The following is a 21682-nucleotide window of genomic DNA, read 5'->3' as shown; positions in this document are numbered from 1 at the left end:
TAAGAGCCGTGCCATTTTACTCTACAAGTATCATCTGTGTGTCTCTGCACCAGCAATATTGCATTGTCTTTGGCTCAAGATCCCAGGGCAATGGGCTTTGCCACACTGTGAGATTTCAGCCTTCGTACATGCATGTTTAGGAACTTGATCAGAACCTCATGTAATTAATAGAAAGGGCTGGCAAACATCAGCTGACAGGCCAGAGCGAGAATGTGGATTTCTTGCAGGAAGTCATCTGTGTGGTTTGCAGATCATGTGCCGGAATGTGATAGGAGCCAGACCACAGCTGATGAGAGCAAGGCGTTTATTTTGCAATGTTCTTATTGAGGCATCATCCATCTTGCATTTAAAAGCACGTCTCAAAATAATATTCTGCATAGCAACAGCCTTTGATGGCTGAGTTCCACCATTGCTTTTTTCTTTTTTCCTGCATTGCTTTTTATGAATGTATTTGCTAATCTGAGTGAGAGAAAAGATGAAAGAGAAAGGAGGGAAAAGGCCACAATCTCTTAATTAATATAATAGTTTTAACAAAAACAATTAAGATGAAATAATTATATAAGTTGAAATAGGTTGGGCGGAGGGGAAACGCAACCTGTAATTTTCTCATTCCAATAATTGATAAAGAGAGACCATCTTTCAATGGGGTTATTGTTTTGTTGTTTTGGTTTACTTGTGTTTTATTCTGTGAACTGCCCTGACATCTTCTGATGAAGGGTGGTATATAGATTTAATAAATAAATAAATGACACAAATTAATCATCATATTGCTTTTTCCAGGCATCAGAAGAGACCCAAAAAAGTCCTGCGTGCCAAGAACAGTTATGATTGGAGGAAAGGTAAGGGACTTGATAGGGATCCAGGTGGAGCTGTGGGTTAAACCACAGAGCCTAGGACTTGCCGATCAGAAGGTCGGCGGTTCGAATCCCCGCGACTGGGTGAGCTCCCGTTGCTTAGTCCCTGCTCCTGCCAACCTAGCAGTTCGAAAGCACATCAAAGTGCAAGTAGATAAATAGGTACCACTCCGGCGGGAAGGTAAACGCTGTTTCCATGCACTGCTCTGGTTTGCCAGAAGCAGCTTAGTCACACTGACCATATGACCCGGAAGCTGTATACTGGCTCCCTCGGCCAATAAAGCGAGATGAGCGCTGCAACCCCAGAGTCGGTCATGACTTGACCTAATGGTCAGGGGTCTCTTTACCTTTACCTTTAAGGGACTTGATGCTCAAGCAAGCTTTCTCTTCAGTAGCTGGGACAGTGTTTCCTAAATTGCAGACAAGCACATATGCCCATTCCCTCCCTAGGTTAGCAATGGGAGTGTGTTCCATCTTGCTCCTGCAGGCTTTATTTTTCGAGCATGTAAACATGAGAACTCCCCTGTTTTCCTGACTTCCAGACAGAGGCTCTGTTATCAGTGAATCTGGACAGCACCCCTCCTGAAGCCATTTGCCTGATTACACATCCTGGCTCTTTCCCCTTTTGATCCACACGTATCTTCCCTCTCTGCCTCCAGGCTGCCCCCGGCTACCACATGGCAAAAATGATCATCAGACTGATCACGGCCATTGGAGACATCGTCAATAATGACCCTTACATAGGCGACAGGCTGAAAGTCATCTTCTTGGAGAACTACAGAGTGTCCCTTGCTGAGAAAGGTAAGAGGACGGGGATGTTCTTGGGCGTTGGCCCAAGGCCTCTGGAGACTTTTTCCCAAAAAAAATTCTTTTTATTGATTTTCCACATTTATCACAAAATGACATAACAAAACGTACAACAAAGAAAAACACACTACAATACAATAAAATTAAACCCAGAGAAAAATTATTTCTTCAAATACCTAATTCTCTTAACATGATAACTGACTTCTTTGAATCCCCTCTAACGGATTTTCATTATATCACCTTTATAACAGTTCTCTAAATTCATATTTCTAATAAAAGGCCTCCGGAGAGTTTTGGCTTGGACTTTGGAGATGCTTGTGGTTGCTACAATCTAGGCAAGGGTGTGTGTGTGTGTGTTTGTTTTAAGTAGAGGAGAAGCATTTTTTACCAGAATATCATTTTTTTTCACTCCACCCCAGTGATCCCTGCTTCAGATCTGTCTGAGCAGATCTCCACCGCGGGGACTGAGGCTTCAGGGACAGGGAACATGAAATTCATGTTGAACGGAGCCCTCACCATCGGGACCATGGATGGCGCCAATGTAGAAATGGCTGAGGAGGCCGGAGAGGAGAATCTCTTCATTTTTGGCATGCGGGTGGAAGACGTGGAGGCGATGGATAAGAAAGGGTTTGTATGAACAGCCTTCCGTCCTAGAAACAGGTTGTGTAGCAGGGATGGCTTTTCCTTGACGTCCCTTGGTCTTAGCCTTGCTTCAGCTGCATGAAAACTGCTCAGATTAAATGGAGCAAAGGAGACCTGTTTTGTGAGGTTGATTGGGGGGGGGGACCTCAAACCCAGGGAAGGGATGGGGCCCTCCACACTTCTCTGTCTCACGCTCAGGACTCCCCACTGGCCACACCTCCTCCCTAGCCACGCCCTCTTTCTCCAAGCCACACCCCCTTGGTGGTCATCCTTTACACACACCCTGTGTGTGGTTTCACCTGGCTGGAATTCTGGTTGTTGTGCTCCTTGATTGACTAAAGAGGAGCCTGTGAGTGTGTAGGAACCAGCCTGCTAGGCAAATACAATATTTACATTTGCCTCCAGCCCTGTCTGCTAGTGGCAAGTGGTCTCTACCAGGTTATACAGACCTTGTTGGGGAAGGGCTGTGGGAAATCTTGGTTACCCCTTTTCTAAATCATTGCCACAAGATGTTTGCTCTGGGGATAGAAAGAGCACACACCATTCCAAAAAGAAATAGATTTTAAAAGTGGGGTGTGGGAGAAGTTCTTCAAATACTACAGCAACTTACAAAAACACATAAGTGTCATGAGCACAGGACATAAGTCTATCGATCCACTTGTGGGTTGCTTTGGACTAATTAACTCTACATAACTTGTACTAGATCTAATAATGGCAGACTGCTTGCTAATAATTATCCGAGCCTATGCCCTTTAATTTGACACTTCAAAATCAAGTCCAGTTCGTCAGTCATTTGGACTTGGGCCAGCCCGGTCATTAGGCCGAGTGAGGCAGCCACCTCAGTCGACAAATGCTTAGTGGTGGCAGGATGTTGGAGGAGAGCTGCGTGTGCCATGTGGCTTGCCTTCTGCCCCTCAAACTACCCTTACGCTGCCCTCAGGTGTGGTGGAAGACCCCGTCCCATCAACAGTGTTGACGCAAGGTCCAGCTGCCAGAATGTCATTTGCCTCAGATGGTAACATGTCTTGGGCCAGCCCTCTACAGGGCTGTTGACTCCTTTGAGTGGAGCATATAAAGCAACGCGTTCTGCAAGTGATGATGAGAAGGCCGAACATGTCATTTGTTTCCTCGTTTAGGTACAACGCTAAGGAATACTATGAGAGGATTCCAGAGCTCAAACAAGCTGTTGACCAAATTGGCAGCGGCTTCTTCTCACCAGATGATCCCGGGTGCTTCCGAGATGTCGTCGACATGCTGATGTATCATGACAGGTGAGAGGCAGCAATTGTGCGCCTTCCCTGCATGCTCTAAACCAGGGTTAAGCAGTGGTATGCGTTTCATGGATAATAATAATAATATTTTTTTATTTATACCCCACCCTTCCCGGTTCAGGAAACTGGGCTCAGGGCAGCTAACAACACATTTAAAACACTTAATTGATGCTACAAAAAACAGCATAAAATACGGTATAAAGCGTAAATAACAATAAAATCAAGAATCAAAAATTAATTTAGGGGGGAAATCCATCCAATAAACATTAGATGATCACCAGGGCTAGCTGGCTAAATTAGTCCCACTTGGGCCACCGAGGAGACCAGGGGAGAATTAGCTGTGGGATCCCAGAGCAGACAATCTTCACAAAACAGGGAGGGGGAGAGAAGGAAGGGGAACAAAAGATCAGGCTAAGTTCAAATTGAAAGCAGACGGAATAGCTCTGTCTTACAGGCCCTGCGGAAGGAAGTTAAATCCTGGATTTAAATTTTTCCTTTATTTCCCCCCCAAAAGCAGGTTGGGGAAACCTAACCAGGTCGAGGAACAGTGGGATGGCGGCGGTGCGCTTCCCTGCTGTCCCCGAGCTTGTGGGGCTGGCTGATGTCTGCCCGGCATGAGGGGTGCTCTGCTTCAGGGCGCCTCACCCACCGGGCGGCAGGCTGCTATCCGCAGCGTGGGGAGCCCTGAGGGGAACTCCCGCAGGGTTGCCTAGGCTGCGGATGTGTTCCCGAAGCGCCGGGCGCTCTGCTATCCGCAGCCTAGACATCCCTGCGGGACCTCCCGCAGGGCTGCCTAGGCTGCAGATGTCTTCCTGAAGCCTGGAGAGCGAGAGGGGTCGGTGCGCACCAACCCCTCTCGCTCTCCACGCTTCAGCGAAAGCCTGCATTCGCCCCATAGGACGCACCCAGATTTCCCCTTCATTTTTGGAGGGGGGAAAGTGCGTCTTATAGGGCGAAAAATGCGGTACACTGTTGTTTATGCCCTGGCCTTTGCAGCGGTGAGTATCAGAAAAAGGTGGAGAGAGGTCGCAGTTACTCTCAGACGCTTCTTTGTTTCAGGTTTAAGGTGTTTGCCGATTATGAAGCCTACATCAAAGCTCAAGGGCAAGTAGACAAGCTCTACATGGTAAGATGTTCAACAAGTTTTGAAGATTTTTTAAAATGGGCTTATTTATGAAATAGATAGAAGACTATGGCTCTGATATCCTAGGGTGAACCAAGTGGTGGGAGAGGCCCCTCTGCACAATGGGTTTGTAGACTGAAAAGGGCATTTCAGCAGTTTGGGTAGCCAAAATGTGAATTTCAGCCAGCAAAAGGCTGTCTTCATTCATTCATTCATTCTGTATCCTACCTTTCTTTACAAAGATGCCCAAGGCAGCTAACTATGTAAAATGAGAAAATATATTAGAAAACCATCTAAATGCAGACAGAAGGGCAGATGATATACAGGTCAAGTAGGCAATAGATCAATTATTTCTTCGAACAATGGTGAAACTTCAATGGGAAAAGTGCCAGATTGTGGGCAGGGAGTTCCATGGCCAGGGTGCTAACACCGAGAAGGCCCTGATAGATTAAAGTAGGTTGGAGAGAGGGTGGACAACAGGCCGGAGAAGGAAACAAGCCTTTGCTGCCATATATTCTGCTGCTGTAAGAGTTTTAGGGACATACGACTATTCTATGGGGTTGTAGATTCCCAATTAAAGGTTAGCTATTATATATACAGTGGTACCTCGGGTTACCTACGCTTCAGGTTACACACTCTGCTAACCCAGAAATAGTGCTTCAGGTTAAGAACTTTGCTTCAAGATGAGAACAGAAATCGTGCTCCGGCAGCAGGAGGCCCCTTTAGCTAAAGTGGTGCTTCAGGTTAAGAACAGTTTCAGGTTAAATACGGACCTCCGGAACGAATTAAGTACTTAACCCGAGGTACCACTGTATGTATATTATATACATTTTAGGCACATCCATTTGACACACAACTCCCAACGTGCACTTTGTTTTGGCCCTGGGAGGGGATGGAACGTACATATGTGTGACTGTTGACACGTGCAATGACACAGAACACAACACCCACAAAAATAGAGTTGTCAGCTGGCAACTCTTAATTTGCCCACATTTGATGCACGCACGACTGCACACGCAGTGCTTAGCATAGAAAGAGGGTGCCGTGGACTTCTGCGTACGACGACCCAGAACGTAATCCCCGCGTAAATGGGGGGGGGGCTGCCTGTAATTATAACCTGCATTGTGTCTTTTGGTGTTCCTCTGCTGAAGCTACCAAACTTCCCACTCGTTTCCTTTCCAGAATCCCAGAGAGTGGACTAAAAAGGTAATCAAGAATATTGCGTGCTCTGGCAAGTTTTCCAGTGACAGGACAATTACCGAGTACGCCAGAGAGATCTGGGGGGTGGAGCCCTCTGCCGTGAAGATTCCTCCGCCCAACATCCCGAGGGAGTAAGTCCGCTGCAAGAGGTGCATGCAAACGCCCTGCTGCTCTGGCACTTCCTGCTTCCCAACGAATATTCCACAGATGAATTCAAAACGTGCATTTTACCACCCGCTGGGCTTCTCATATATTTATAAAAGGCTTGGTGGTTACCTGAAAACGGAGGCAGACTGGTGCTCTGCAGGGTTACAGCCAATAAGCGTTGACCTTGTTGGCAGTGATAAGATTCTGAGCCTAAAGCAGGGCGCTTGAGTGAGGAAGGTGAGATGAGGCCATTCTCTCTTTTAAAACCCCTATTTAACCAATGCAACCTGCATGCATGTTCTGTATTATTGAGACGGTACCCGACTTCCCAGGCCCTTTTGCTCCCATTGCCAGGCCACCCTATTTAGTCAGGAGATGCTTATGTCTGTTTGGGGGGGGGTGGAAACTGCAAAGACAAGAGTTGGGTGCTGTCAAATGACTTACTTTGATCAAACATGTGCTGCCCTCTGTCGGGAGGTTAGGCCAGAACTCTTCAATGACCCCCAAAATAGATGCACTTTTCAGATATCATGTTCTGAAGAAATTCCCATCCTTCCTGTTATTAGATGCCCAAACGGTTGTTATTAACCTGCTCCAGTTTTAAACTGTCAATTTGCATGTGCTGAACTCAAGTGTTTTTTTAATCGAGAAGTTCGCTCTCTCTATATATATATCTATATGGAAACTTCTGGCAACAGGACACCCAAAAAACACCTGGGGGTTTAACAAGGATGCTGAAGAATATTTAAGCAGTGCTGAAAGGGCTATTGCTGTCATCCAGAGTGCAGACCATAACAAGTGAACATGAAGCTACTAGAGAAAACCTGTAGTCCCCTAGATACTTGGCATTCTTCAAAATAAATCCTCACCCAAAAAGCCAAGATGCTGTTTTGAGCCTTCAGGTACACCACCATCCGTGGTTTGTAGGCTCCTTTTGGCTTAGTGGGTCATCAGTAGTGCAGCTTTGATGCAGAAGTTGCATTTCCTACAGGAGGGGTGAGGAACCTGTGACCCTCCAGATGTTGGACTGTCAACTCCCATCATCCCCAACCATTGGCCAGGCTGACTGGGGGCTGATAGGAGATGGAGTCCAGCAACATCTAGAGGCCACCATATAGTCCATCCCTGTATTACACTCCAGTGTAGAAGACCACACCTGGCAATACATGCAGCTAGCTTGTTGGAGCCCAGTGGCCTTCATTCATCAGTTACTGTTTCTGGGTCTCACATTCCTACCTTATTAAAAAGAAAACGGCACCTATCGTTTGATTCCTTTCGAGTTTTAATTTCAGACCGTACCATTAGTTTTCCTGGCACCTGAGCCAGCCCTTTGTAACCTGGGCTGAATAAATAAGTGGCTGCTCATTTCTAAGGGCTGGGGAAATGGGCTGGAAAAGCGGCTGGATCCCAGCTGGGCATGGACTGCCAACTCAACATGCACTTTAATGCAGAATACCAGGACCGGAAATGAATGTATGTTATTATATAAAATTCAAGAACCAGAGGGTTCATTAAAAGTGCTAGTTCCTTTCTTTTTTTTTTTTTTTTAGAAATCACCAGTAAATAATTGTATCTAGTTAGTATTAATTTGAAGAAATGCTGAAACACATGTCAAATGACATATGAAATGACCACCCACATATATTTTCCACTTCTTATAGGGGTCTTAGTGGCCCCACCAAAAAACTTGATTAGCGTTATTAAAGTTGACCATCTCTTTTGACATGGTGATGCTTAAGCCATTGCAACGAGAATGTTGTGGGTATTGAATACCCCATGAAAATAAATAAATCAAAATGACACTAAATATGTTTTCAAAGCAAATTAAGTCATGTTACAAAAATTGATTGCTGAAAAAATCCATAAAACTTAACTTTGTGAAACGAATATCTGAAAAGCAGTCATTTTCATTTCATGACAATCCACTGTATTTTCATCTTTAAAAAGTTTGTGTAGTTTTGCCGCAGCTTGCGCAAAGGATCTATATTTCTGTATTTCTGCTGTAAAATACAACACTTTCTGTTGTGTGGACCACCAATTTGATTCAGTAAGCACCTGTGATAGACATTTAAATCTTGCATGTTTATGCAGCATCCAAGTGTATTGTTAGATAAATCCTTCACTACTGCATCTCTGCAGTTAGATGCTCCCAAAACACAGTTATGGTTGTTTTACAAAAATGCATAAATGTTTCTTTCTGAATCTAGCAGTAGGCATCAATTAATAACCTAAAAGGGAAAGGGTAGGGGTTGGAATATGATGTTTTGACCAATGAATAATTCCCCCTTTCAGCGCTGCTTGGCAGGTGCTGGTAGTGCAGCCCAGGAAGCTTGCATTTTCTTACCAAGATGGTGCCTTTCAGATTTTGTGGACTACAACTCCCATCATCCCTAGCCATTAGCCATGCTGGCTAGGGTTGATGGGAGTTGACGGAAGGGTGCTTTTTGTTTTGTTCCTACTTATATCCTTTGAACCTCTGACCTACCTATGCCCTTGGTAACTATGGGCTATGGGTGTGGTACCAGAAATAGTCACTATATTTAACAAAGATGTTAATGTTTATTGAGTACACAAACCTATGTGGTTACTTTAATATGCTATTGCCTCTTTTAATTGGCACACACTGTCTAACTTGTTGCTGTCACTTAAATACAAACTGCTTATTTTGCACTACTATTAGTAAACCAAGAAAATGTTGAGGAAGCAGTTACCGTATTTTTCACTCCATAAGATGCACCTGACCATAAGACGCACCTAGTTTTTAGAGGAGGAAAACAAGAAAAAAAAATATTCTGAACGAAACAGTAGATGTATGATTTTTATGGTTCATGCGGTGGCCACAGACATGTGATTTTACAGTGAGTTTGGGGTAGCCCAATGCAAAAATCCTGAGGATCCATGTGGATCCGTGCTTTGTAACCACGTTTTTGTGCCACTGCGGCCCCACGAAACAGTGGATGCGTGATTTTTTGGTCGGACTATAGCCATGGACATGTTATGTGATCTGATGGTGAATTTGGGGTGACCCAATGCAAAAATCCTGAGGATCCATGTGCTTTTACCATCCCCTTCCCAGGCAGCCTCCTTTATCGCTAGTGTCCCTTATCTCCCTCCTGGTCGCTTGCTGATCAGCTGCTCAGTGGCTTTGTTTCAACACCCCCTTCCCTCTTTCTAAGAAAAAAACATGATCTGCTTTTTGCCCCTGGGCAATTCAGCTCCAGGGACCACGCATTCGCTCCATAAGGCGCACAGACATTTCCCCTTACTTTTTAGGAGGAAAAAAGTGTGTCTTATGGAGCAAAAAATACGGTACTTATACTGTTAAAACCCTTTTGCCAGACTGCCCTTATATTTTACGCCACCCCTATTGAGACTTACCAATGCTGTTAACTGAGGACTTTTGTTGAGGCCCCTGTCTCAACCCTCACTGACCTCCCAGAGATCTGTTTCTGCGATATTGTCCTGGAATCTTCCTTTGGTTCTCTTACCAGATATTCCAAACGTCCTCTCACTTCATCTCCCTCACTTGCCAAAGCCAAGAGAAGAGATTCAGCTACCTAAGCAAAACTTTGGCCACCAAGCCACTCTTGCCTTCCTTTCAGGTCTCCTTTCTTCTTATTTGATAATCTGCTATTGTTGTCTCCTTCTGGCTGTCCACCAGACACCAAGCCCCAACCAACACGGACTGACCCAGACTGACTATCACCCAGCCTTATATGCCCCACCCTGTCTAGCCCCCAACCAATCACATGGTCTAACTAAATGTTCTAAACCTGCAACCACCAATCAGAATAGACATACCCTCTGTCTTTCTTTTGCATACTCAGAGTTCCATCTCCAACTGCTCCTCAGCTGTCAGTTAAAGTCCTCCAGTGATAGTTAAAGCAACTCTCACCTGACTAAACAGAAGACATCCCCCCATATCACATTACGAAACAAATTACATTAACGAAACAAATAGCCATTATAACAGTAGTTCAAATAAGCAGGATATATTCAAGGGGTCCTGTGAAGGCACCATGTGGGCTAGTCCTGTTAAAGAAACACTTCTTTAATCTGAGGGTCAATCGCAAAGTGCAAGAATTATTGAAATTATTCCCATTCTATTAAAGCAGAAAAGTTAATAGTTAAGGTGCTCTCATGCTTGAGTGGACTACAAACTTTAGATGCAGTGTATACTACATAGAATGAACCCAAGGGTATAAATATAAAGTCAAAGAACCAACTAGGTGAAACTGTGGACTAAAAACAGCATTTGATGAGTAGGTAGAGAACAGTAAATTAGCAAAAGATTGAAGACAGGGAAGAAAAGGTGGGGTGGAGAATGTCAAAGGTGAGAATCCTGATTAAGCATGCTCTTTTTATAGCCTTCTGACAGAACCATCACAGGCCCCTTTTATAGTTTTCTGCCACCTCTACCCTCCCCAGATGTTGAACTGCAAGTTCCATCAGCCCCAGGCACCGGGGCAAATAAACAAGAACTGTAGTCTATGATATCTGGAGGACACCATAATGATTGCCACATATCTGGAATGGTGCTACCACAGCCTCATCGAACCCTCCAGGTGTACAACAGACTAATCGTGTGAGGTGACAAAGACCTTGCCTAAGGCCACCAGACACAGCTGCCTCTAATTCAAACCCAGCTCTTTCAACTCCAAATGCAGTATTTGGACAAAAAATAGGTTTCAAATAACTGAAGGTTCCCTGCTCCGGCTAGGGCCTGCAGAAAGGCCATCCAACAAGAGAGTCCCTACCTTCCTTGCCTTGCAAGTTTGCTCTGTAGGTTCCCATAAAAAGTGTGAATGTTGACCCTTCTTAATCATTCCAAGAAATAAGGATGGTTTAACTAAAACAGCAGGAAGCCAGCAAGTTTATAAGCAAACAATAGGAAATGGTTGACTGTGAAGAGGACATTTCCAAGAGGAGTGGAGAAGTTTGCAGCAACCCAGTGTACACCATCTCTTCATCAGTTGATGAAGGTTCATGCATGTAAACATGCTTTTTAGGGCATTTGAGACAAGGGCTAGAATCTGATATCTCCATTTATGCTGAGTAGGCTTGTGGAAATCAACTCTGTATTCCAACCTCCTCGTTAGGAAGCAACCATTCTGCTTGCCTTTCTTTGCATATGCAAATCTGTCCCTCCATTGAAGTGAGTGGGAGAGCCCCTACCAATACACAAGCACACTGGGTGTGAGCTTGGTGGGCTGGAGTTGATACATCATGTGCTTTTCGTTCATTTTATCAAAAGCAGAACAAATAATTGAAGGATTTCCTGGAAGGACGGTTGTGGAATTTGAATATTAATGCTGTTAATCTCACCCTTGATGGAACGGTTTATAGTTTGATTACAGGTCAGTATTTGTGTGCCTTGTCCTCATGTGTCCATCTAAAACTCCAAATAGAGGGTTGTGTCTAACATTGGCATAGACAGTTGAAATTAATGGACATTACTAATTCCAGTCTATTATTTTCAATGTGTTTAACTCAGCTGGATACAACCCAAGGGAATGACATTGTGCTCTTGAGTGTTTCTCATTATGTCTATTTAAATATACTTTTAAGCAATCAGGAACATCTCTCTCTAATGATAAAGCACTGTCCCACATTGAGTCTCAAGCATAAAACGTCACATGCAGACATTCCCACTTTGCAATGCAACTTTGTTTATATGGCCTAAAAACCCAACCTAGTAATTAATTTGTACTGCAAAGATGGCATTTCTTCAGACAAGAGTGGGCTGGAGTAGCAGAACTGGATCATTAATGAAGATCTCTGACTTAACCAAAATGGTCCATTGCTTGCAAAATAAATGTTGTTTGTCACTCTCATAGCACTTTCAAAACTTTTGAGATTTTGAGTTTGTGTATGTGTGTGTTTGATATACTACTGTCAATCTCTTGTGCTCTCAAAATTATTAAAAGTCACACAGCCATCCATTGTAGTTGCTCTTTATTTCCCTATGCATTGTACAGAACTATTGCATTACATGGACACAGTGCTGACTGAATGGACATTGGGTGGGATTCAGCAGGGCTTTATTATTTTTTTAAGGAGTGCCAGCATAATCTCCTGTAGTTCTGCTAGTTTGGTTTCCATATAACGGGCACCTGTACATCAAAATATTCTTAACAGGGTGGCTTATCCTAATGAGAAGAATGGAGAAAAGGATTTGAGGGGAAAGGGCATCCAGTGAAGTCTATTGGGAGATTAGGACGTATATAGGGTTGCCATTATGTCCTCTTTTTCCAGGACACATCCTCATTTTCATGGGTATGTAAAATGAGTCTCATCATAGTGATCCATAGTTAAAAGTACAAGTCAGCAAATGTGTCCTCTTTTTTGTTCTTCAAAATATGGCAACCCTATATAGAAGGAAGTCCTTCACACACTGCATAGTTAAATTGTGGACTTGGCTGCCTTGAAAAGAAACTAACAACAATTTAATGAGGGTCCTTCAATAGCAACCACCCATGATGGCTATATACTACATCCAGTATCAGGCTTCCGAATTCCAGCTGATGGGGAACACCAGCAGGAAAGGGTTGTTTCATTCATGTCCTGCTTGAAGGAAATGAGCAATAGAGATGGCTTGACCCTGTTGCATTATCTCCCCCCACCTCTCAAACTCCTCTGTATGTTTAAGTATAATCTGCCAAGTAACATTTACTGTATTTTTTGCTGTATAAGACTCACTTTTTCCCTCCTAAAAAGTAAGGGGAAATGTGTGTGCGTCTTATGGAGGCTGCACAGCTATCCCAGAAGTCAGAACAGCAAGAGGGATTGCTGCTTTCACTGTGCAGCGATCCCTCTTGCTGTTCTGGCTTCTGAGATTCAGAATATTTTTTTGCTTGTTTTCCTCCTCCAAAAACTAGGTGCGTCTTGTGGTCTGGTGCATCTTATAGAGCGAAAAATACGGTAATATATCTGACCAAGTAGGCTCGTGTCCAGAAAATCTTGGGCCACAATAAATGTTAGCCCTTAGTAGTGTCATCAGGCTCAGAAACAGAGCCCAAGATGTGTGTGTCACCACTAACTTTTCCTGGAGTGTACACTTTGGTAGGAATTCAACAGAGTGTTAAATCCTCAATTACATAGCTCTGCCACCAGGGGACGGATCATTACTGAACACAGAAGTATTCCATTTTGCTTGCAGCTCTTTGTAAACAGATATCAGTCAACGGGAGGTCACAAGACTTGCAACAGAACTAACAAATATGGACAGACTAGCTACATATGAACAAATTGCATGTCGACGCAAATTAAGAATGGATAAATATGAAGAAATCTGGAAGGAATACTTGAGCGATAAAGCGGACAGTGGTGGGAAGTAAGGGGAGGAGAGGTGGGGAAATATTGTTTAGAGGGGTAGTTATAGGTATATCAGTACTCAAATCTGATTTGTTAAATTGTGTTATTAGTGTTATTGTGGTTTTTGTTGTATGTGGTTTTTGTGGTTGTTGTTTGTATTGAAAAAACTGATTAAACAAATTTTTTAAAAACTAACAAATACTGAACTCAGGAGCTTCAAACAACTTTTACCTACATTACACCTTTCATCCAGAAGCTTCTTTTCACATACTTCAAGAAAACTTCTTTTCACATACTTCAAGAAAACTAGGTTTCTGGTAAATGTTAGCTGTGTCAGTATATCCAAACGATATACCCTTGTCTCAAGCAACCGTAGGGACTTCTCCAAACTGCAGTTCCCAAGATTCCTTGGAGGCAGCCATGAAAAAGTAAGATAGGAACATAAGAAGCTGCCTTATATTGAATCAGACTCTTGGTCTGTTTAGCTCAGATTTCAAGCAGAGGATATTTCCAGCCCCACCTCCCCAAAGCTATGCTGTGGTGTAAGATGCTCCTTGGGCAGTATGTTTAAAGCTACAACACAAGTGGACAAATGTGGGTGCCAATAAAGATTATGACTGTAGGACACTTCACAATGTAAAGTGCTACAGAAATTATAACGAACAGCTAAACACATGGACTGCAATCCACAATTTCAAAGGACAAGAGAGGAAGTCGCTCAGCAAATAGAGAATAGAAAAACTCGCAACCCTACATTCATATTGAAAACTGGTTGCCAAACATCACAGTATATATACCAACTCTACGAAACAGAAATCCAAAGTCCATTGTAAGTACGGAACACATGAGTTTGTCAGACTTGGGGCAGTGATGAATCACATGCTGCTGGCAACTTAGTACATTTCTGCTGCTCAGGGGAGTTTTGAAAGAAATAAGTTCTATCCCTGTTCCGCCATTAGCCCCAGACAAATCACAATGGGCAGGATCCAATATTTCCTTGAGTAGTCAGAAGGTATTTCTGCTTGCCTCTTTGCCCCAGATCCCCATCCATACCCAGCTGCACCCTACCCCCCAAATCCCGCCCCCACATCCACAGCATTTGAGAGGGTTCCTTAACCCGTAACCCCAAGGGCTGAAGCAGAAAGTCCAGTTATATAAGCAAAATTCCATGCACAATTATTTAGAACCCATCCAATGTGCCACCATTTTAAATTCTACGTGTCTTTTTGATAGTACTTTCCTGGGCAGATCCAGAAGCCCATAATTTTTATTTTTTATTTTTTTAAAAGGCTACTACTACAAAAATTCTTAAGTAATTTGTTTTATTAAAACTACACACTTTTTAGATAAACATTTCCATTTCAATGTGTATCACTGGCCTAATAATTGGAACATATGTCTCGGGATAAACAGCACTGATACATGCGCTGGAATCTAATTTTTGTTGCATGGGAGGAGGTGACATTTCCACATTGGTTTGTACTTTTACCAACACTAAGGTGGGCGATAGCAGCAGCGGCGTTACATGGAACATTCTGTTTGCTTCGACAAGAAAGGCAAAGTTAAGTGTTTCTGTCCTTGTTAGTGTAGTAAACCAAAGCACATGAAATGTAGGAGGGAAGAGATGGGATCGTATATGTGGCACAATTTGCTCAGAGGTTATGGTGAATCAAAATCTTGGTAGATCTCACTACAGCAAAGAACAAGCTACTGTCTGCTTTGGAAGTATGATAATCTCTAAAATACAACTCTTTGATGCATGCAAAACCAGAGTATTCCATATACAGACAATATTAGCAAACACTGCTCTCTAATACACTTCAGGCTGAATAATTCACTTCTGAACACTAATATCTAAGACTACTATGCCAAATGCTTGTAATGTTTGTGGAATGAAACAGTTCAGGGCCAATGACACAAAACCAGGAGCTACTGTAAATCAGTCTGTTAGGACCCAACAGCTAAACTGCCCCTGGCCCTCTGATTCCTACTCACAATGTCTCAAATTGTCTGCCATGCCATGCCTGCATGAATGGTGGACTGAGAATCCTGAAGAAGAGCATGCTGAACTCACGTCTGGTTTAAGCAGAAGCCCTGACACGAGTGAGATGGGGAAGGAATGGCAGTTTTCAGTTAAGAGCCATGGTGAACTGCAAGTCATCAGAACTCTTAAGGTATTGCACTATGTTGCATCTCCTTTAAACACCTCCAAAAGGTTACTAAAGTGGTCTTTACTGTCTTCTCAATATGGATGGATTAATGCATTTTTTTAAAAAAAAATCTGTAAATTCAACAACATAATGGCTAAATGTGTCAATTTTTTACGCATCAAAAATGGACTCCAGCAGCCATAATGAGACCGAATCATCATGAGGTATATAAGGCCAAGGCCAATAAGGGAAAGGAATATGAATTTTAGATTCAGCATTTGTTACTATTAATTTACTATCGTGCTGCCTGCTAAAATTTCGATTCAGGCCAGGACTGTTTTGCTACAACAACAAAAAAGAAAAATAAGTATTTGTTCCTGGCATTTGCCAACTGAAGGAAACATTCAAGGCTGGTCAGGAAGTTTTCATACACCGCTAGCTTTTAATTAATATATATATACCAAACTAAATATTTTATGCAAAAAAGAATTTTGTTTTCACTTTCAATGCCTTTGCTTGGTCTGAAAAAAATTAGGACTTTCAAATATAATTGCTAATATTTTGCTGTTAAGGAAAGTCAGAGCAAATGTTTTATTGCCAGTGAAAACCAACGTAATTTACCAGAAGTATTTTGTGGTAATTTCTCTCACAGAAAACTTTTGACCAGCTTTAATGTACCTGAGTATTATTATTTTTTAAGGAAATGAAAGGGCTGTAGGGGTATGAAGGATCATGATTATGAAAAATGATACCAATTTTGTCATCCCCAAAGTGCTTATATGTCTCTAGAGGAGACTGGAAGACATCTTCATCACAGCAGAAAAAAAAAATATCTCCACCCATTCTTGACAAAGTATAAAGACACCTTCGATTTACTGAAGGAGTCTTTCAAAGAACTTTTGAGGGTGCAATTTGTATTCAATACATCTCACATCACCCATTGAACCTGTACATCTAAATAAAATGGTTTGGAGACAAGAAAGAATCTCAAAGTCAGAGGAAGAAAGAATCTTAAAGAGGATGTGTCTGTATATGAGGTATAATAAAGATTTTTATATATTATCTATATGTGGGAGACAACTAAGAAACTTCAAAGCAAGGCAACAGAGAAAGAGAAGCTTAGTCACTATTAAATAGTTGCCTCATTTTAAAGGAGAAACATCCTTCATTGCATTCTGAAATGTTTTCTTGAAAGCATCCTGATCTCTTGAAAGTTCTCAAATGAATTTCAGAACCAAACAACCATATTCAGCAACTCTGCAGTTGACAAGGTTAGGGAAACTCCTCACTGAACTAAATTCTATTAAAAGAGCAACCTGCAACTCAGGTAAACTAGATGCAGCACTGAAATATTATAGCAGTTAACATTTTTAAAGACAATTGCAGTTCATTTGCGTTTCCGAGTGCAAGGGTTTTTTGTGTTCTAAAAAGCTGTTGCGGCCGAACAGACACTTGTAGGAATGTTCATAACTTCTGAAAGGTTTTTGCCAAGTCCTTCTTGTGCTTGAACTTAGTTGTTTTGATTTGTTTGGTTCTCTTGTTCTTTAGAAGGGGCTTGTGGGGAGAGGGAGAGAGACAAGCCAGCTACATTCTTTTCTTCGTATCTCTATCGCCCCAGAGGCTGGGTTTCCAAGTGTATGCATTAAGACTGAAGCAGGAATCTGTGACTTATTCAGTGTCTGGGTTTAAAAGAATGGCAGACCTTTTCTTGTAGATGACAACTTAAGTCAACCATGCAGTTAGTCCTCAGTGACGATGCTCATGTCCCAATTTTCCCAGGAATTCCCTAAGAGGGGAAAATGCACACACACACATATATGTATCAGCAGTGTCAGTTGTTTTGGTACTTCAATTTCATCCATTCTCTTCCCACCTGCCCTTCTGAGGCCAGTAGATTTCAGAACTCCGGTCAACTTAAGTTTTCCCACTTAGATACTCTTAAATGCCCTACATTGCAGAGCAATCGCTGTCTTTCAAAGATGGGATCATGATATTTAAAAAACAAGCAAAACAGATGAAGGGACACAAACCTACACATAATATTACCAAGCTGTCAAACTTCAAATTATGTTTCTAGCTGTTTTTGTTTTTATTTACATTAGTTTTCTATGTCTTAACTGTTTTACAAAAAACTTTTAATAAAAATCTTAACACAAAAAAGCCCTTGAGGTTCTGGGGTGCAGCCTTTTTTTGCTTATTCACATGTCAACCCCCCTTATACATTTAAAGCAAGGGTGTGTTGCTTTTGACAGGGGTGATGAGAGAAGATGTATGAATATAATGTCAAAAGGATGCACAGGGAGTGAAACCTGCCCTGCCTTAGGAACGGAGCACCCTGAGTTTCAGACTTGGCTCTTTCCCAGCCCTACTTCTAAGATACTAAGGATTGTTTTTATGATATGTTTGTAAGTCACTCTGATGTACATGCAGCTGGCTATTCATCAATTAACTGCAACAATGGACCTTTTCATACAAAGCATGTGCTCTACTACCAAACTTCCTTCCTTTCCCCTCTCCTATACCTGCCAGGAACTGGATGTGAACCAGGGTGAGAAAGAAGCGCCCCAAGTGAAGTGACAGATCAAAAGGAGGCAAGACAAAAGGGCAGGAGGGGGGGGGGAAGGAGGATTGACCACTCTCACCCACACACCCATTTTTATGCAAAACCCAAACCTGCCATCCTTCCTTGCTTTAAATGCATTGTAAAAAGAGAAGACATGCAAACATGCATAACTGCACCAATCATATCTCATTTGGCCCTCAGTCTCACCCAAGTCATTTGGAAAATGTTGCCAATTTAATCAGCAGTTACTAGCAATGATGTGATTTTGTGCTTGGGTCCTACAATAAACCTCTGGGGTAAAGTGGAAAACAAAGGAAATTATTCCAGAATAAGCACACGCACGCACGCACGCACGCACACGCCCTTTATGTTGTACAGCTCAACTGCATCTGCCTGTGCAAACAGCAGAACAGAGATTATGAGTGACCCTTTTAATTACCGCAATATTCGAGGTAGTTCTGGGCTCTTGTAGATGTATTTATGCCTGTAGCCTAGGTCTGTGTGAAATGGAACGAACTGTACTTTGTAATCACGGAAGCTCCGAGATGGGGCAGCAATGTTGTATAGCTGTAAAAGACATTTCAAAACAAATGCAAGTTAATGAAATGGATAGCCCCTCAATACAGAGCAGTGACAACGTCTATTTCTGTAACTATATTTGATGTAGCTAATTAAGCACCAGTTACTGCACGGCAATTTCTGTGCCCAAGAAACAGTCATACTTACTTCATGTCAGCTGGTTATATCACTCTTTGACCATTCTGTTCTACTTGAAACTGGGTAGTTACAAGAACGCTGAAGGGACAAAGTCTCAAAGTACTTTTCAAATGTCACTTTAATGGATTGAAGGAGAGATCAGAACCCACAGGTTTGTGATATGTGGATCTGTGATATGTGAAGTTGCACATATGTTGCTCAGAATTTTTTTTTAAAAGAGCTTTGAGTTTTAAGCAGCAATGGAAACTCTTCCAATGTTGTATAACAATGAACATGCACAAAGTTCAGTTGTTCATGACTTGTGTACACAAATATATGCAACATGGGCCTCTTGAACAGGTGTTTTCCAAGGGAGGAAACCCATGTTATCTTTTCTAAACAAAGATTTGACTGTGGAGCCTGATCTTTTTCTGACACATGCTGTGGAGAGTCAAACTGATTCTCAAGTGAAAGTCCACTTGAAGGATAGGTATTTATGTCAAACGCTTATGTACCACTTAATCATTTGTATGTGTGAACAGTATACATAAAAACAAACTTTAAAACTGCTTTATCATAAAACTGAATGCTGCTGGAACAAGGAACTTTTATTGAGGCTTGGTCGCATTACATTAAAGACATGGCATCTGAGCCATGGGGGACTACCAACAGAGACTTTCACAAAGCCTCTGTGATTGGGACATGGGATATGGGATCCGGCAGTCCTTAAGTTGTCCTGCACCAAAGCTGATAAAATTAATAGAAGAACCTTGGAACCTTGTCTGGGCAGCTTTTAAGTACCAGAGTTAGTCCTGGTGATAGTTTGTCCCCATCAAGAGTCCAGCTGCAGCAATTTGTACCAGCAAAACGTAGTTCCGAACTCATCCTATTTTTGTTTTGCCTCACACTGTTCCTGAAGGGATAATGTCCTTGTCTGTCAGATAAAGAGGCGATTTCCATGAAGTCTGAGCCCTCAGAGAGCTGGCTTAAGAGCTTCTCACCCTAGACATGGGATAGCTCCCACCCCCTCAAGACTGAAGCACAAACTGGGCAGCAGAAATTACTCAAGATTAATTTGTGCAGAGTACAAAAGTTGCAGTCATGCATATGCAGCATTATTTTTGGCACCTCCCTTTCGCTGCCGCCTCTTAGGAGCCAACTATTCCCAGCAACTTTAGGAGCCATCTGTGCGGAGCCCTGTGAGCACCATACAGAGAAACAAAATTTGCTAATTTTTGCTTGTTTGTTTTTTCTTTCTTTTTTTCTGTTTTATTAAATTTGCTTAGTAACATAAAATTATTATATATATTCTATAAAACAAAGAATACAGAACAAAATTCATTCATACTACAATGCCTAACTACATAACATTAATATATATGGTTTCTGAAAAAAAGGCTTACATAACAAAATCAATTCAAAATACCATCCGGTTTACTCCAGCCCTCCCTGCCCCCGGTCAGGCCTTCCTTCTTCATATATTTATCCATGTACACAGTCTGTTCATTCGAGCTTGTATGTTAGGGTTGGCTTCCCCTCTTTCTATCCAATTCCTGTAAAATGCCCATTTATTTGTGATTCTTTGGCATTTATTTTCCCACCTATCCTCTGCCACTATCTGTGTGAATATTTCTGATTGTACATATTCAAAAACATAATCATTCCATTTTTCCATATTCCATTTGGCCTTTTCTTTCCATCCCAAAGCAATAACTGCCATTCCAGGTAGAATCATAATCTTGTACAACTCTTGCTTATTACTCTTTACTTTGTTATTTCCCAGTATTCCCGAAAATAACAAATCCCTATTAACTTCTATGTTTATTTGAAATAATCCAGAAATTACCTTTATAATCTTTTGCCAATATTATAATCTTTTGCCAATATTACAGGGCAGCTAAATGATGGACTGTTCTGGATTGTGGCAAAGGAAAGCACAGGAAAGGAAATAAAAAGGAGGTTCATACAAAGCCAGATTCTGCCCACAGTTCTGTTCTGGTTAGCCCAGGCCCAGGCCCAGGGCTGAATTCCACATTCCAACCATAAAGGCTGCTACTCCTTGAAGGGAAAAGCAGTTTTGCCAGTAGCTTGCCGAAAGGGAGCTGCAGTGTAAAAGCAGCAGGCAAGGAAAATGTTAGGCACTATGAAAATAGCTTCCATCCAAAGCTGTTTTTATCTAAACCAGTCACAGGGTTTAGTGTTAGTTTGGTCCATGGAAACTGGAATTAAACATGGCCCTCTCTACTGTACACCGAAGAGCTCTCCAGGTTTTTTGTAAGAGTTTTTATTGTTTTCTAGAAACAAAACAGAGAATCTGTTACAAACCATATGGACAACAGAAAGTATATTTTTGGTCATATAAACATGTACTGATAGAAACACTTGTTTCATTATCAGGCCAACAAACTTCACTGAAGTTGGGAGAAACAGGCAATTTGAGTCCTTCTGTTTGGGAGTTAATAAAATAGATAAACTGAAACCAAGCCATCTCGAACATGTCATTTGTAGTTTCTCCTCTAGCCACTCGGCACTTTGAGGTTGCTCTCCCAGTTCTAATTCATTCAGGATATTTATGAGCAGAGATGGGGGGGGGGGAGCTTAAGGTAAGGAAACACACCTTTTTTCCAAGATGAAATGGTACTACAGGATCATCTTCAGCATGAAGAATTAGCAGAGAGCAAGAAATATGCTTCACGCTGTAAAAAAACCCACAACATTAATATGAATTTTTAGAAGTCCACCAACTCAGAATATCTACAGCTTAAGTCTGTGTAACGCAGAACAAGAAGTTTTATTTAAAATTTAAAAAAAAATATTTCTGGTTAAAAATGAAGTAGGCCTTATAGATCCTAGCTTTCTAAGTCAACAAGTTCTATAATCAAAAATTTCTGTAATGAAGGCAGCAAAACAGCTGG

General features: G+C 42.0%; 2 protein-coding genes across 6 annotated transcripts in view; one reads left to right on the top strand and one right to left on the bottom strand.

Annotated features, from left to right (window-relative positions):
- Nucleotides 1-11984, top strand: part of PYGB (glycogen phosphorylase B) — a 42654-nt gene extending 30670 nt beyond the window's left edge. For 2 of the 4 annotated variants that reach the window (XM_083733247.1, XM_083733248.1), the window contains 6 exons: nt 781-839; nt 1514-1655; nt 2081-2288; nt 3440-3574; nt 4634-4700; nt 5880-11984. In XM_083733247.1, coding sequence (XP_083589373.1) covers nt 781-839; nt 1514-1655; nt 2081-2288; nt 3440-3574; nt 4634-4700; nt 5880-6032 — 764 coding nt within the window. In that variant the 3' untranslated portion in view covers nt 6033-11984. The remainder of the gene's footprint in view (nt 1-780; nt 840-1513; nt 1656-2080; nt 2289-3439; nt 3575-4633; nt 4701-5879) is intronic. The other 2 variants (XR_014562742.1, XR_014562743.1) reach the window with 2 other exon arrangements.
- A 2679-nt stretch (nt 11985-14663) lies between these two features.
- Nucleotides 14664-21682, bottom strand: part of ABHD12 (abhydrolase domain containing 12, lysophospholipase) — a 30631-nt gene continuing 23612 nt past the window's right edge. For both annotated transcript variants that reach the window (XM_083733654.1, XM_083733655.1), the window contains exons 11-13: nt 21385-21463; nt 18511-18638; nt 14664-17294 (exon numbers count right to left, since the gene is read on the bottom strand). In XM_083733654.1, the coding sequence (XP_083589780.1) occupies nt 17255-17294; nt 18511-18638; nt 21385-21463 (247 nt within the window). In that variant the 3' untranslated portion in view covers nt 14664-17254. The remainder of the gene's footprint in view (nt 17295-18510; nt 18639-21384; nt 21464-21682) is intronic.

The sequence above is a fragment of the Podarcis gaigeae genome (assembly GCF_964106915.1).
Source record: "Podarcis gaigeae genome assembly, chromosome: 3".
Taxonomy (NCBI): domain Eukaryota; kingdom Metazoa; phylum Chordata; class Lepidosauria; order Squamata; family Lacertidae; genus Podarcis; species Podarcis gaigeae.
This window is presented reverse-complemented; position numbering and strand designations above follow the sequence as displayed.